This window comes from Marmota marmota, unplaced genomic scaffold (genome assembly GCF_001458135.2).
Source record: "Marmota marmota marmota unplaced genomic scaffold, marMar, whole genome shotgun sequence".
In the NCBI taxonomy this organism is placed as follows: domain Eukaryota; kingdom Metazoa; phylum Chordata; class Mammalia; order Rodentia; family Sciuridae; genus Marmota; species Marmota marmota.
This window is the reverse complement of record NW_026000338.1, coordinates 2,508,126-2,520,792: the sequence shown is the minus strand read 5'-3', so window position 1 is coordinate 2,520,792 and position 12,667 is coordinate 2,508,126. Positions and strand designations below refer to the sequence as shown.

Here is a 12,667-nt window from a genome sequence, read left to right as displayed (position 1 = left end):
GCGGCTGCTGTGAGGAGGAAGAGGTGGGGGAGGAGGAGGGGAGGAGAGAGAGATGACATGGGGAGAGGAGGAGGGGGGTTGGACCGGGGCGGAGGAGGAGGAGAGGGCTCGAGGGACCGTCTGTCGCGGGACGGGCTGGCCAGCTGGGGCGCGGAGCCTCGAGGAGGAGGAGGCAGAGGCAGAGGCAGTGGCAGCAGCAGTGCTCGGAGCAGCAGCAGTAGAAACAAGTACCAGCCACACAGAGGCTCCTCCGGCCCGAGCAGCCACAGTCCCCCGGCCGCGATGGCGAAGCAAATCCCAGCGAGCGAGGAAGCCAAGGGGCCCTGGCAGGAGACAGACCAGGAACAGCAGGAGCCGGTGGGTAGTCCGGAGCCGGAGCCCGAGCCTGAGCCTGAGCCCGAGCCCGAGCCCGAGCCCGTGCCAGTGCCAGTGCCTCCGCCCGAGCCCCAGCCCGAGCCCCAACCCCTACCGGACCCCGCACCCCTGCCGGAGCTGGAGTTTGAGCCGGAGCCGGTGCACGAACCCGAGCCCACGCCCACAGTGGAGACTCGCGGCACCGCGCGTGGCTTCCAGCCTCCCGAAGGCGGCTTCGGCTGGATGGTGGTATTCGCTGCCACCTGGTGCAACGGCTCCATCTTCGGCATCCATAACTCCGTCGGGATCCTCTACTCCATGCTGCTAGAGGAGGAAAAAGAGAAAAATCGCCAGGTGGAGTTCCAAGCAGGTGAGTAGCCCCATGCGCCCCACTTGGCATTCTAGGCAAGAGTGTGTACTCCTGCTTCCACCTCCATACCTCCTGGTACGAGGCGCCCCTCCAAAGCGCCGCTGCTACTCCTTCCCTTGTTCTGCCCATGGCCCTGCTGAGACGCGGGTTGCCGGGCTCTGGGCAGCCTCAGCTGTGGAGACTAGGTGCAAGACGTCCTGGGAGTGGGAACTGGGACATTCATTGATCACAGGCAAGCAATGAACTTTTTTTTGCCCTGGGACAAATCCAGACTCACCTTTTGGATTTGTTTAAAGTACTTTGCCCATGTGTGCTGGAAGAAAATATTTTCAGGAATTTTGGGGGGCAGAGGGGGCGAAGGCATGAAGACTGGAGAGAATTGGGAGGTGGGGTGGAGAGAATTGGGAGGTGGGAGAGAAGCACGATACCACGAATCTCCACAGCAGCCCTTGTTCCTTTGGAAGAGCGGAGGTGTTTTCTGTCAAAAACACTTCGGGAATCCTGGTGACTCTTTGCTGGGAGTCAAACACATGGAAGGCGTGTGTCTGTAGGAGGGAAAGGGAGGGAGGAGAGAGGGAGTGCGATTGGGGGTGTGTACGCGTTTCTGCCTGCCGTGGTTACGGCCCAGCCAGACCACGGCCATCCCAAGCAGCCCTGGGGGAACGAGCGGATTTCGGTGTCCTTTGAGCTGAGCCCCAAAGTTGGCAGGGAGGCGGTCTCCTGCCAGAGAGGCGTGAGACTTGAGGCTTGAGGCGCCGGCAGGCTGGGCCCTGTGGCTCACTTCTCACCACCCCCAACTTCAGCCATGCCCCTTCACCCCAACCCCGTGCCTCTTTGCTATGGCGGGGGTGGGCAGGGTGCCCTTTTCCATCTGAAGCCAGAATATTGGCCCTGCCACTCCCGCTGTGACTTGGGGCTGACTTGGTCTCCTTCCCTAAGATTAGCAGGATTGGGGGCATAGCCCTTTCTCTCCAGGCCAGTGGCTGCAAAGCTCGTGCAGGATCCTCACACTGTGGCCCCCTGTGAGCTTGGAACAGTCAAAGGAGCCATCTGCTTTGCCGGAGAAGCCCTTTAGGCAGTTCTTGTGAGACGTCTCCCATGAGTCGGGGGCTTGGAATACCCCCTAAGTTTCACTTCCTCTGGTGGCTCCAGGACAACTCTATATATGCCACCACCTCAAGTTTGCAGCTTGGAAAATGTGGATTTTCAGTGTTGGTTTGGAGCTGAAGCTTTCTCTGCTCTTGCCAATTCCCAGCATGTACTTCTGCTACCATCTGAGGGGGCTTGGAGACTATTAAGTGAACATAGAAACCTTGAATTCTGGGGCATCCACCTGTGGATTCCCCTTGGAGAGCTTCTCTCAATGCCCTCAACTGAGAACTTGTGTTTTTAGTTTGCAGCTTCTTTAGACTGCCCTGGCAGAAGGGGCTTTGGGGCTTTTGGTGCCCCAAATCTTGTGACTCATTGGCATAGCAACAGTGTGCAGGTCCCTCTTGAAGAAAGTCTGAGTCTATGTCAGTAGCTATCAAGGGCAGTCTCAGCACTACCCAGGCCACCTGATGCTGGAATGGAGGGGGTCCCTGGCCTATGTGGAACAACTTCTAGGGGGAAGGTCACAGCCACACTCATCCCTGGGACCACCTTTTTTTTTTTTTTTTTTTTTTTTTGCTTTGATGTAGTTCAGGGGCTCTTAGGAAGGCAGCCAGGGTAGGGCCTCAGGCTGTTGCCTAGGTTATTGGGGGGTGTGTGTGTGGGTAGATGGGTGGAGGGACCTCCTGAATGTTGCCCTGTGATTGAGAGCAGACTGTTGGTCTTGGGGATTAGTGGCAAAGTTTGAGTGCAACTTGAAGAGAAGCAGCAGAGGCTGGACTGAAGCTAGGCCCTGGCATTTATGTGGTGTGAGCAGGCCTAGAGCTGGGGCCTTAGGAGTGTGTAATAAAACTTGGAAAAACCACTATTTTACCAGGAAGAGGTTCACTGCTGGGGAACAGACTTCAAAGCAGGTGATCATAGGGGACTCAGGGGGAGGGCTGGCTGGGACTTTCCGGTCAAGACCTCACCGCAGCTGGAGGGGGGCGGTGGTGCAGTGGTCTATGCAGAGGTGTGGCTAGTGTGTATTCTGACACAGACCAGGTCCACTGAGGAATTGAGGTTACTAGCTTAAATTATGGAGAGTAATAGGTCAGGAAGCGACAGAAAGGAATTTGGTATGTCCCCAGGGTCTCAGAGTACTTTGGCTTGGGTCCTTGCTGTGGTGTATCTTGAATTCACTAAAGTTATGTTTTTGATACAAGAGCCTCTCAGGAATACCTCAGTTTTTATTTTGGAAAAGTCAGGAACACCCTACTACATTCCAGATAATCTCATTCTCAACACTACCTTTCTTTATCTCCTCAGCTTTCTCAAGCCACCATTTAGATCCTGAGATTCCAAATGTCTCTGCCTGAACATACTGTTTGCAATTTACTCAAACTGTCCTGGCCACCTGTGCTACAGCCTTGGTGTCCCAAAAGGACACAAAGCCAAATAGAAGTTTGCTATCATTTTTATCAGCCAGTATTTGCCCAATAGCCATTATGGGGGTCACTCCAGGAGGTTGATGTATGGTCCATTTCTATTAATGTCTAACATGACTTCCATCTCTAAACATCTATGAAATTACTGTTTGGAGGCGCTTCATAATCCAGATTGTTTTTGGTTAGGCTTAACATCATTACAACCCTAAAGCTGTCCTGATTGGTTTTGTAGATCTAAGATTCTACAGATGTGAGAGAATCCCAGAGAAAGTTAGTTTTGATGTTTGGGGAATAACTCCGCCTTAGGGGGCCTTTGGACATGGGCAAAGGCCACAGGAGGTAGGAGGGAAGTGGAATTCAGGACATCATACTAAAGCATACAATGTACAATCTTTGTGGACTCTATGATGTGCATGGTTCTGTAGTGTCAACAGAAGTATATGTAGTGTCCTGTCTTCACCTGTTTAGAGGCAGAGCCAATTTTTCCTGGGTTCTAGGCCTGGGAGGACTGGCAGGCAAAAGGTTTTCGAAAGTGAGGCAGGTAACCACGGTCTGGTTTAGGGAAGAAGCAGTAGAGATCAGGTGAGAAATGTGTCTATACTTTTGTAGAGACTGTGGGGAAATTTGGGAGTTCTCCAACCCAGATCAAGCCACAGATAGGATAGGAGGCAACCAGGCAATCTGTAGAAACTATAGGCCCAGAATGGTTTCCTGGGATGATAAGTGAGGCTTTTAGGGAAAGAGGAGCAAGGTGGCATAGGTTGCAGGCCTCAGCTCACTATCAAAATCCTAAATGGGGGTAGGGTTAGGGTTGGCGGCTCAGGATAAGGCAGAACAAGACAAAGTTGCTAACATTGGATCCAAACCAAAGTTTTTTTGAAAGTGCTCCAGAGTAAACCCATTACCCTGTATTTTCCACCTCAACTGTGAGTCTAGTACTGACTGGTAAAATATGATGAGAAGCGGTTTTTTTATTGGGCAGTTTTTTTGGGGGGCATTTGACTATTGAACCACATCCCCAGCCCTATTTTTTTTTTTTTTTAGAGACAGGGTCTTACTGAGTTGCTTAGCATCTTGTTTTTTGCTGAGGCTGGCTTTCAACTTGCGATCCTCTCCTCCTGTCTCAGCCTCCAGAGCTGCTGGGATTATAGGCATGCACCACTGTGCCCGGCATTAGGCAGTTTATAAGCATGGCCCTTGCAAGCTCCTGAGTGAGGGTAGAGTAAGGTTCTCACTATTAGGGAAAGGGAAAATGGTCAAGAAGCTTCACTACTCAAGCTGCTGGATCACTCTGATGGAGACTGGATTTTCTAGGCATGGAGAAGAAGGGTCCACTCTGTCTTCAGGTGAACCCAGAGTACTCAAGATGGGTAGGGCTAGAGCAGAGTAGGCTATCTTTGTCTTTCCCATCTTAGGGGTTTTCATTGCTGACTTTGGGATTAAGGTATCATTTGAGCAAATCTGCCAATCTTTTTTAAAAAATATTTTTAAAAATATTTATTTATTTATTATTTAGTTATAGGTGGACACAATATCTTTATTTTATTTTTATGTGGTGTTGAGGATCAAACCCAGTGCCTCACACATGCTAGGTGAGCTCTCTACCTCTGAGCCACAACCCCAGCCCAAATCCACCAATCGTTTGACTTTGGCTGAAGGCTACTGTCCAGCAGAGCTAGATCATGTTGACTCAGAGCCTACTGTGGAACTTCAGGTCACAGGGCCATCAGCCAAACATCTTTTGAGTTATTCCCCTGCCTCCTCTCCAAGAAAACTGGATCCCATACTACAACCTTGATTCATTGTAAAGGATGAGAAAGAGAGGTTGGGGTGTTTGGAAGCCAAATAAGAGGATGCTTGTTTGAGCTGGGTTAACTGGTTGAGGCTGTATCCCTGGTTCACTGAGCAGTGGCCTCAAATGCTTATTCTAAATCTTAAAAAGGAAGACTTCAGGCCAAATATGGACCCCCAAGAAGCTGGCAATCTCAGTGATATCAGCTAGTCAGTGACTAGGAGTTAGATAACTTGTGCCCTTAACTGTTCAGTGACTTTGAGCAGGCATTCTACCTCTCAATATCTCAGTTTATCTATCTGTAAAATGAAAAGATTTGACTATATGAACTTTCTAGCTCTTCCATCTATCCTTCTAGAATTGTGTGATATCTTATTCTTTACTACTTAACTACCATAAATGTTGACTTGTTCAGGCAAATGAAAATTTGTAAATCTTCCTGAATGGAGGAGGAAGGATTGGGAGGAGATTAGGAAAGCAAGGAAAAGCCATTTAGATATCATATTCCCATGCATATGGATATGGTTCATTTTCATTGATGCATGGAAGCTAACCCACAATAAAGGGGGAGAGGGGAAGAATAGATATTTAGTAAACTGGACAAAGGGAAATGAAGGGAAGGGAGGGGGAATAGGAAAAGGAAAGACAGTGGAATGAATCTGAAATAATTTTCTGATGTACATACACTGTAGCAAATCCCACCATTGTGTACATCCATAAGAATAGGGTCCTAATTAGAATAAGATATATTCCATGCTTGTATAATTATATCAAAATGAATTCTATTGTCATGTATAATTACAAAGAACCAATAAAAAAAGACCCATTCCTTTTTATTGAGTATATCAGGACAACTCTGAGCATATGGCTGCATCTCCCATAGTGCCTTGCTCAACAGAAAGCTGGGCCTCCAAGAGAAATCCCTCCACTTGGCCTGCTTCGGACTAGCAGGGTGGGTCTGTATGTTCCTGTTTCTCAGCATTTGAATCTCTTCTTTAAAAATATAAACTATAAGTATTTCCTCAGGCCTCAGTTTGGACTCCTCTTCTGAAATTTAGTTTCCCACAGCTTGCTCTCATTTCTCAGAAATGCATGGTCAGTGTGACCTTGGTTTGCTGTTACTGTAGGCTAGAAGAGTAAACCAAGATTCCTAAATGTGATACAGAGGTTCCCTGTAGAGGGGTTCAGACAGCACAGGGCGTCTTTATAGCTGGCTCAGGGCTGCTGCCTGGATCCCACTGTGGTGGGGGAGGGGAAGGCTGCTGCTTGTGTGATCTTAGAGAAGGCCCTCTTGGGTGTCCACAATCCCTGGTCAACTTCAGCTTCAGCTTAGCTGAAAGTATGCCTAAGGAAGTAGCATGCACAGAGCTCACTCATTTTCTTTAGATTTACATTTTGTTGTCATTGACAATATTTCCTCCAGCCCCATGAAGAGTAAACAAGCAGCTGAACTGTTGACAGTGGCAGAAGTACATAAAAGATGCTCACAACATTTGGAGTAGTCCAGTTTCCCAGGAGGATGCACTGTTTTTCCTACCAGCATCTTTTTGCTTTGTTGCATTTTGAAAAGAAAGAATCATTTACTCTTTCAGATTATGTGAACGATGAGGTGGGATTTACTGTGTTGAAAGAAGCTGTTTTACCTGGAATTGAATGAATAAATCTTAGAGAAAGGGTTTTGTTCTTAACACACACACACACTCACACACACATTCACACACGGATTATGACTATTCCATCTGTCTGTGGGTCAGGTTTAATGTAACAGGGGCTTCTAAAGAAGGTTCTGCAGGACTAGTGTAAAGGACCCAGCCTGGGAGACTTGCTAGGTGAGAATGATAGAATATGGGCAGCCTGGATTGTACCTCTTGACCTAGACCCATTTTCTACTCCACATGGGATTGGGAAACATTTATTGAAAGTTTCTTTCTATCTTCATCTTCCCCTATTCTTCATCCCTTTTAGTATTCAAAAGTTTCTGGGAAGAGGGTTTAGGCCCACCCCAGACCTCTCTGGTTTCAGAGATAACAGAGGACTAGCAAACCTAGGGTCATGTAACCACTTGCTCTGAAGGTGGGTGCTGTGGCTAATGTAAAATCACTTGGCATCTACTTGAGAGTGGGGAATGTGGCATGTTTGGGTGCTTTGAGGGAGTGCAGCCTCTTCACCCTGGTAGTCTTGCCCTCTTTTCGCTCTACTTTGCTCCAGTTTCAGGGTTGCTGAGAGCAAAGTATGAAATTAGCTTACCACCACATATTTTCTCAGCTTCTCCTATTTTTACAGTGCATTTTTATCATGTTTGCTGGATGTACCACCCTCTTTCCTCTCAATACTGTTCCCCTACCTCTCTTTCTACCACTCAGAAGAACATCTGGGGTTTACATGTTAAACAGGCCCAACTCCAGCTGGAGCCCCAGGCCAACCCCTATAGATCTCACAAACACTACTTCCCTTCCCCTTTTTGCCTTTCTCTCCACTTTTGCTCTCTACTTTCTGAATGAAGGATGACTTTCTGTGGAGTACTCAAGAGTATGGAAGTCATTAGCTCTGGATATTTGCAGTAAGATAACTGCTATAAAATCTTTTTGTCAGCTAGGAATACTGGTGCACTCCTGTAATCCTAGCAGCTCGTGAGGCTGAGGCAGGGGGATGGCAAGGTCAAAGCCAGCCTCAGACACTTAGCAGGGCCCTAAGCAACTCAGACCCTGTCTCTAAATAAAAGACAAAAAGGGCAGGGGATGTGGCTCAGTGGTTAAATGCCCCTGGGTTCAATCCCCAATACCAAAAACCAAACAAATAAATAAAACAAAATAAATAAACCTTTTTTGTCATTTCCATACTTCCTCTTTTCACAGCCACAGGACTCCTGCCCAGAAGATAGTATTATAACTGGTTTGTACTCAGTAGTATTTAAAAAATGTCTTGGTCACTTGAGTCTCTTTATCTTCAAGTCCTCACTGTCATTGTTCCCCATCTCCTGGGCCAGTGGAACCTCTAGATTTCAGATTTTTTTTCTTGGTACCAGGGATTAAATCCAGGGGTGCTTAACCACTGAGCTATGTTCCCAATCCTTTTTATTTTTTATATTGAGACAGGGTCTCACTAAATTGCTTAGGGTCTTGCTAAGAGTCTCAGGCTGGTCTTGAACTTGCTATCCTCCTGCCTTCACCTCTGAGTTGCTGGGATTACAGGTGTGTAACACCATGCCCGGCTTCAGATTAGTTTTTGGTAACTTTGGAGGGTTCTGGTTATTATATTTTAAGCCTCTAGCATCTTTCTTTTTGCCAAAAAGGCCACAAAGTTGCTTGTAGAGGGGTCACTGAAGGTAGGACACAGATACTCAAGCACCTACCTTAAGTCAGAAGTGCCTTTAGGGAGGGTAGAGAATGGGGTAGTGAAGCACCCAGGTCAGATGCTCTCCAGCCTCTGTGCAGCTGAAGAGAAAAGGGGAAGGTAAGTGTTGTTAAATAAGCAGTCCCCACACAGACTCTTTGCTTAGATTATCCTGGGATCTGACTGTCCACCCTCTCAACCAGGCTGGAAGGGTATGCACATGTACCCATGTGTCCAGATGTGTGTGTATGTGTGTATAACTGGTGTGTGGTGTGTGTCCCAGTCAATTAACACAATTGCTAAGATCATATTGCCTATGAGATTGAGGTCACAGGTTCAGCCACTTGTTTGGGTCACTGAGCTTCTCACAAACAAAAGAACTCTTCTTCTGTTCATGACCCATGCCCCTCATGCTGGATTGTCACTAATCCCAAGGGGAACTGGGTAGAAGAATGGAGATGACTTGTAAGACTTCCCTGATACTGAAGAAAAATGTGAAGCACTGAACTTGGTGATGGCTACCTCTGGAGCATTCCAAAATGAAATTTTTTGACATTTAGTTTCTTACTCCTATCAAACACCCTAGTAGTAGTAGTTGTAGTAGTAGTAACAATGTTTAATTAACACTTAGCAATGAAATGTGTAAGGCACGAAACACTTTCATGTACCAATCCATCTTAATTCTCAGCAACCCTATGAGGTAGGTACCATTACTTCATTCATCTTGTAGATAAAGAGAGGCATGGGAGTTATGTATCTTGTCCAAGTTCATATGCCAAATAATAGCAGACCCAGCGCTTGGACCCAGACAGTATGAATTTAGAACTCCTGCTTTTAGACATCATCTAATACATAGTGAAGATGTGGGGGGAGCTACCAAGGGAGACTGCTACAGAGTTTTTTCATTCCTATAGCCTCTGGACATCATTACAATTAAAAAATAAAAAGGAATGACCAAGAAGGGATTTAGTAAACAAAAAATAGACAATCTCATGATACAAGACATGATCTTCTAACTACCCATTTTACTTTACGTCTTTATGCAAAGGGTCATAATCCTTGAGTCCAAAAAGGACAAGGGAAACTGTCACTTCTTAGCTGTTTAGCCTGAATAAGTCACATAACCTTTCTGGGCTTTAGGATTCCCATTTATGAACCGAGACAAATAGTATCACTTTGATAGGACTGTAAAGGGTCAAATGAGATTATGTGTATATGAAAGATCTTTGTCAATTGTGAAATGAAATGGTTATTATTATTATACTTTTCCAGCCCCTAGAAATGGATTCATACTTGTTTCTAAATGTTTCCTCGCCATCTGTCGCCTCCTCCCCACTCCATCTCTTCCCCATCTCCCCTTGTATTCTTCTGCAATTTGACCCGGGTGTCCTGTAGCTAAGGACTGCCTGTGTTTTCTTTGTTCCTCAGCTCTCTGAGAGCCCAGAGAGAGAGAGAGAGAGGAGGGGCCAGATCCCAGGTCATATACATTCAAGGAAACAAGGCATGTTGAAATATTTACAGCACTTGGCAGGAGCTCACAAACCTCCCTAGTTTGTCAAGGACTAAGTTCTTTTAGTAGCAATTGCTAAGGATGGGGGGTGGATGGTGGGGTGGAGTTAGGGTGTCACTTCCTCCCGAGGGTCTCTAACAGAGCCTCTGTTCTCCTGCAGGTAGTAAGGAAGAAGGAAAGGGATATTTAGGGTCAGAAGGTCTGGGCCAAGGGACATTAAGTATAGAAGGAGTTTTGTTCCTTTGTACTCAGTTTTGGTGTAGGCCAGTTTCCTTGTGTTCTAAACAGGATAGCCCCAGAGAACAGAGGCCACAGAAGGATTGTGGACTTCACAAAGGAGGATTGCAATAGCAGTTTTGAGCAAGCATTTCAATGGCCACTTGAGGAGCCTCCATTAAGTATAACTAGTTGGCAAATCAGAATGGAAACGTTTTTCTTTTTTTGTTGCAAAAAGCAAAAACAAAATCTCCAAGCCCTTTTCTGAGACTACGATTTCAAATACACTAGGACTCTCTTGATTTTCAGGTTTTTAAATGTCTGCGCTGAAAGACATTTTAAAGATCACCTAATCCTATTCTCTCTGGTTCCTATCTTCCAGGTAAAGAACTAAGATCTGAAAAGAGGTGACCTTAATCACATTGTGGGTAGCTGCTTGTAGTGGAGGTTGGTTTTTAAGAGTGTTAGTAAATGGGTTCCAGGGGTGGACTTCTGGCATACTAAGCATTCCCCAATTTGATCCCCAGGTACTACTATGTGGAAAGAGATAGAAATAAAATTCAAAAGGTACAATGGTGAAAAGTGTTTTTCCCACTCCTGTTTTCCAGTGACTCTGTTTCCTTCCCCAGAGGCCACCAGTGTTATCTGGTGTCCTTTAATAGATATTCCATATGTGTATAAGCAACTATGTATATATCTTGTTTTAATTTTTTAGTTGTAGATGGACACAATATCTTTATTTTATTTATCTATTTTTATGTGGTTCTAAGGATTGAACCCAGTGCCTCACATGTGCTAGGCAAGTACTCTACCACTGAGCCACAACCCCAGCCCTATATCCTGTTTTTAAAATACAAATGGTGGACTGTAATCCACATTATCTTCTACCTTGCTTTTTATACTTCAAAATCTATCTTGGGTATTGTTACACATCCAATCTATAAAGCCCTCATTCTTTTTTATAACTGTGCCATACTTAATCATAATTTATTTAATCAACACCTTACTAATGGACATTTGAGCTGTTAATCCATCTTTGACTATATGCTTTAGAATCAAACAGCACTACATTCAGATAGATGCCTTACCACATGGCTGTACTTGACAAGGTTTTTAACTTCTTAGAGTCTGAGTTTTCTCATATGTACAATAAGGGTAACAATAACATGTATTACTACTGATGTAGAGATTAAGTGAGATGACACATGTAAAATGTTTAACTTACAGCTTGGCTCCTACTAAGTGTTCAGTAAGTGTTAGTCTCTCTCCCTGCTCACAAGTCCTCCCCATACCTTCTCCCTCCAATTCAATTAATGTAGGTTCAGTTCTATTAAGTGCTGGGCTGACATTGGATGAGCCAGAGAAGGCCTTAAGAAGTTTATAATTTCTTTGAGAAGATATAACATTCCAAACAACCATAGATCACTGCTAAGTGTATTAAATTGAGTTTTTTACAGTTTTCATGTGGTGATATGGAAAAGGAGAGATGTATGTGAGTACCAGAGGAATCACAAATCTTGCTGGTCGAGTTGGAATTTGAAATGGGGTGGAAAATTGAGAAATGGTGGGATAGGAATTGAAAACTAGATAGTTTGGTTGTTGCTCAGATTCTGGGTCTTTGCCCTCTGGGAACCCAGTGAGTCACTGTTCCCCATCAAGCCCTATCCAACAGGTGGGGTGAGGTGGAGGGGCAGAAGGAGAGAAAAATACTAAGGACATTTGGAGAGAAGGGCATAGGGCGGGGGGATGTCTGGGCATAGAGCCACAGAATGAGATGCCTGTAAATGGCTTGTAGCACAGCCTGCCCAGCCCACACCACCTGCTCTTCCATGTCAGCAGCCCAGGAACTTTTTTCTAAGAGGTCTGAGAAGAGTATAACTAGAAGCAGCTCTTAATCCCTCACCCCGGATCCCAAATGGACCTCCAGATCCTGTGAACCCCAGAAGAGAGAAGTCTATTGAGTGATACTGATCCCCTCTGTGTGTGGCACATTGTAGTTTACATCTTAGCTTTTGTTGATCCTTGCAACAGAGACAATTATGAAATAAAATAGCTGAATCCCATATTGTGCCATAATGTCTCATAATGTGACCATAGCACTTGGTCACATCAAGTGCTGTGTTGAAGGGGCTTAGAAAATGAAAAGACAACATGATTTGTTTTTATTAGGGTAGAGATCCATGTTCCTGTTTTATAGTGGCAGAAAATGGATAACAGACTGAGGGTAAGTGTGTGGCCTAAGGCCACACATTTAATATTCAGCAGAGCTGAGACTACAACCCAGGTCTTCCAATTTCATGTTCCATGGGGTCAGAAATGTAGGAGCTCCCAGAAAGCTGGGATAGATTTTTTTTTCCTAAATTGGTAGCAGCCTGAAGTTTAAGGATAAAAAACAGTACATATAGTATGATGAAACACACAACTAGGAGTCACAAAGTTCAGGGGCATGGGAATTGGGGGGGAATGGAAAGGAGGATCTGGGCATAGTTAAATCTTGCTGCCTGGGATCAGGAAAAATGCTTTCCCTAGCTCAAAAAAAAAAAAAAAAAAAAAAAAAAAAAAAAAAAAAAAAAAAA

General features: G+C 45.4%; 1 protein-coding gene across 1 annotated transcript in view; it reads left to right on the top strand.

Moving 5' to 3' along the window:
* The first annotated feature begins 94 nt into the window (after positions 1 to 94).
* Positions 95 to 12,667, top strand: part of Slc16a2 (solute carrier family 16 member 2) — a 105,921-nt gene continuing 93,348 nt past the window's right edge. Inside the window, exon 1 of the mRNA XM_015505859.2 lies at positions 95 to 724. Within this exon, the coding sequence (XP_015361345.1) occupies positions 283 to 724 (442 nt within the window). The 5' untranslated portion in view covers positions 95 to 282. The remainder of the gene's footprint in view (positions 725 to 12,667) is intronic.